The sequence below is a fragment of the Haliaeetus leucocephalus genome, unplaced genomic scaffold (genome assembly GCF_000737465.1).
Source record: "Haliaeetus leucocephalus isolate CR32 unplaced genomic scaffold, Haliaeetus_leucocephalus-4.0 Scaffold175, whole genome shotgun sequence".
In the NCBI taxonomy this organism is placed as follows: Eukaryota; Metazoa; Chordata; class Aves; order Accipitriformes; family Accipitridae; genus Haliaeetus; species Haliaeetus leucocephalus.
The window spans coordinates 1,071,051-1,074,857 of NW_010972611.1; the positions used below are offsets into that span (position 1 = coordinate 1,071,051).

The window sequence follows — 3,807 nt, forward strand, 5'->3', positions numbered from 1 at the left end:
GAGGGGCATGGGCATGTGGGCATCCCTGGCGGGCAGCTTGGGGTGTCGAGGCAACCCTGGGGACAGCTTGGGGTTCCCATGGTGGGATGGGTTTTTTGGGGTCACCCACTATCCCTCCAGCACCAGGATGCCAAGAGGAGAGACGGGGAGGGGACAGGGTGTCCCCAGACTCCTGGGTCCTTTCCCCAGCCCTGGGTGGGGGTCCCAGCTGTCCTGAAGTCTTCTCTCCCCACCCCCAGGACGAGCACTGCTCCTCCTTGTGCCCCCCTGACACCTTTGGGATGAACTGCTCGGGGCGCTGCACCTGCCAGCATGCCCTCGCCTGCTCCCCCCTCGATGGCTCCTGCCTCTGCAAGGAAGGTGGGTGCACACCAGGGTGGGGGTGTCCCCCTATCCCCATCCCCATGCCCACCCTGCTGTCCCCTCATTCCGCAGGCTGGCACGGACCTGACTGCTCGATGCCATGTCCCGCCGGCACTTGGGGTCCCAGCTGCAACCGGAGCTGTGAGTGTGCCCACGGGGCTGCCTGTGACCCCCAAAGCGGGACCTGCAGCTGCCCCCCAGGCTGGCAGGGCCCCCACTGCCTGCAGCCCTGCCCGGTGAGTCCTGCCAGCTGTGCCGGTGCTGCCTGCGCTGGGGTTTGGTGCCACCATCCCCAGCACTGACCCCCTGACCTGGACTGGTACCCCAGAATGGGACGTTCGGGGCGAGCTGCGGGCAACGGTGTGATTGCGCCCATGCCGACGGCTGCGATCCAGTGACCGGAGAGTGCCGCTGCCTGCCCGGCTGGACAGGTAAGGGACAGGGACCAGGGAGGCAGGGGACCCCTCCGTGCCTTCAGCCCTTGACCTTCATCCCTCATCCTCCTCGCAGGGCCGCAGTGCAAGCAGGGTTGTCTGCATGGCTTCTGGGGCCGAGGCTGTCTCATGCCCTGCTCCTGCCACAACGGGGCTGCCTGCTCACCCCAGGATGGATCCTGCACCTGCACCCCAGGTTACCGTGGCCCAACCTGCCAGCGCCGTGAGTGCCCTCCTCCCTCCAAAAAACTGTGGGTTGCTCCCAACCCACCCCCTCCCCACCGCCCCTCGACCCCTGGGGCTGAGACCGGGTGCACTCATCTCACCCCAGCTTGCCCGCCCGGCCGCTACGGCAAGCGCTGCTCCCTGAGCTGCTCCTGCGCCAATGGTTCCTCCTGCCACCCCACCAATGGCTCCTGCCTCTGCGCCCCGGGCTGGCATGGCCCCCGCTGCTCCCAACGTGAGTGGGGGTCTGGGAGGGCTCTGGGGGGGGGGAAGTGGGGTGCAGGGCTGACCCCATCCCTTGCTTCCCCCCGCACCCCCAGCCTGCGCCCCCAGCTCCTGGGGGGATGCTTGTGCCCAGCCCTGCCTGTGCCACCATGGGGGGACATGCCACCCCACTGAGGGGACATGCCACTGCCCGGCCGGCTGGACAGCGACACTCTGCGGCGAAGGTAGAATACATCACAGACACCCCCCGCCGTGGGTCTGCACCCCCTGGATCCAGCCTGGGGGTCCAGGGGGGGAAAGAGCGAGAACTGCCCAGGGCCATATGGGTTACCCCTACCCAGCTCTGTCCTGGGCAGTATGGAGATATATGGGCCCACTATGGAGCTATATGGTACCAGTATGGAGCTATATGGTCCTGGGGACTATGGGTCTGTATGGTCCCAGTATGGAGCTATAGGGTCCCAGCGTGGAGGCATGTGGTCCCGGGCAGTATGGAGCTCTGTGGTCCCCGTACAGAGCCATACAGTGCTGGGCAGTATGGCTCTGAATCCCCCACTCCCTGTGCCCCCAGCCTGCCCCCTCGGGACCTTCGGGCTCCAGTGCAACCAGCTCTGCCACTGCCCCCCCAACGTTACCTGCCACCCCGCCAGCGGGATGTGCTCCTGCGCCCCGGGCAGGATCGGGCCCCACTGCGAGGCTGGTGAGTGGGCACAGAATGGGGGGTCCCTGCCGGGGTCCCTGCCTCACCCTAAGGACTGTTTCCCCCACCCCCACCCCACAGGGACCCCTGAGCAGCCCTACACCATCGTGCCAGCCCCCCCGACAGGCTACAGCTCCCTGGGGGTGGTGCTCAGCCTGGTGGCCCTGGTGGCATTGCTGGTGGCTGTGGTAGCTGTGGCCCTCTGTTACCGTCACCGGCAGAAGGGGAAAGAGAGCCGGCACCTGGCCGTGGCCTACACGGCAGGACAGACGGACACCTCTGACTACGTGGTGCCAGGTGAGCCCAGTGGCGGTGGGGATGCGGCCCCAGCCCCGGTGACCCCGCTGCACCAAGCTGACGCCTGTCCCCCCAGATGTTCCAGCGAGCCACCATGCGCACTACTACTCCAACCCCAGCTACCACACACTGTCCCAGTGCACGCTGCCAGCACCCGGCCCCGGCGTCCAGGACAGGGCCAGCTCCTTCAAGGTACGGCACAGCATGGCATGGCACAGCGCGGCACCCAGCAGCGTGGCATGGTGCCGCATGGTGCAGCATGGCACTGCACAGTGCACCATGGTGCCAGCACGGTCTTGCACACCACTGTGTTCCATGGTGCACCATGGTTTTGCACAGTACACTATGATGTTTCATGGTGTGGCACGGTGTTGCACAGTGCATCATGATGGTGCAGCACGGTGTTGCACGGTGCACTGTGGTGTTGTGTGGTCTACCGTGGTGCAGCATGATGTTGCACGGTGCACCACAGCATGGCACAGCACTGCTGCCAGGAGCCTTGTGGCCAACCCATCCCCTGTTTGGGCTCCAGGTGCCCAGCACCCAGCTCTTCCCCAGCGTGGAGAGACCCTATGGCCCCGAAGGCAACGCCACACTGCCCCCAGACTGGAAGCACCTCGGGGCACCGGCCCTGGGCCCCAGGGGTAAGGGTGGTTGGGGGGGCGGCAGCTCCTAGGGAGCTGGTGGGGATCTTGGCTGGAGCAGGGTCCCCTCCCTGCTCAAGATCCACCAGGAAGGTGCTGGTGTGGGTTGGGTGGTGACCCCAAACTTGTCCCCTTACAGGGGGGCAGCTGGACCGGAGCTATAGCTACAGCTGCAGCCTGGGGAAGTACAATAGCAAAGGTACAGGGTGGGATGGGGAGGGATGGGGAAGGGACCAGGATGGGGAAGGGAAGGGATGGAGATGGGGATGGGGTCAGGAAAGGACAGGAGTGGGATGGGGAAGGGCTGGGGAAAGGACAGGGATGGGATGGGGAAAGGATGAGGATGAGATGGGGATGAGGATAGGGATGGGGAAGAGACAGGGATGGGATGGGACAGGGCTGGAATGGGGTGGGGATGGGTATGAGAGAGCAATGAGATGGGGATGGGATGGGGTGGGGTGGGGAACAGATGGGGCTGGGACTTGCCTGGGACACAGCCAGACACAGCTGCTCCCTCTCCCCTGTGCTCCCTGCCATGGGGAGCTCCCCCCCAACCCTTTCTCCCCCAGACCACTCCCCGGACGGCCTGGGGGCCAGCACCAGCTCCCTGGCCAGCGAGAACCCCTACGCCACCATCAAGGAGCTGCCCCCTGCCACCGCCAAGGCCCCTGAGGGCAGCTACATGGAGATGAAATCCCCTGTCCGACGGGAGATGTCCTACGCCGAGATCGGGCTCCTCGAGGAGCCGTCCCAGGAGGGTACGGCTGGGGGCGTCCCCTGGGCCTGGTGAGCCCAGCCGGGGGGGACACGGCCCCGGTGACAGGGGCTGCATGGCCTGGGGGGGACACAGTGCTGGTGACGAGGGCTGCATGGCTCAGGGGAGGTCATGGCTGCAGTGATGGGGGGCTGCATGGCTCGG

General features: G+C 66.1%; 1 protein-coding gene across 3 annotated transcripts in view; it reads left to right on the forward strand.

Annotated features, from left to right (window-relative positions):
• Positions 1-3,807, forward strand: part of PEAR1 (platelet endothelial aggregation receptor 1) — a 9,026-nt gene that overhangs the window by 4,829 nt on the left and 390 nt on the right. Inside the window, exons 11-22 of one of the 3 annotated variants that reach the window (XM_010564120.1) lie at positions 240-360; positions 436-599; positions 692-794; positions 874-1,020; positions 1,129-1,257; positions 1,343-1,471; positions 1,819-1,947; positions 2,029-2,244; positions 2,321-2,436; positions 2,777-2,888; positions 3,028-3,087; positions 3,458-3,646. In XM_010564120.1, the coding sequence (XP_010562422.1) occupies positions 240-360; positions 436-599; positions 692-794; positions 874-1,020; positions 1,129-1,257; positions 1,343-1,471; positions 1,819-1,947; positions 2,029-2,244; positions 2,321-2,436; positions 2,777-2,888; positions 3,028-3,087; positions 3,458-3,646 (1,615 nt within the window). Of the gene's footprint in view, positions 1-239; positions 361-435; positions 600-691; positions 795-873; positions 1,021-1,128; positions 1,258-1,342; positions 1,472-1,818; positions 1,948-2,028; positions 2,245-2,320; positions 2,437-2,776; positions 2,889-3,027; positions 3,088-3,457; positions 3,647-3,807 lie in introns of those variants that run through there. The other 2 variants (XM_010564122.1, XM_010564123.1) reach the window with 2 other exon arrangements.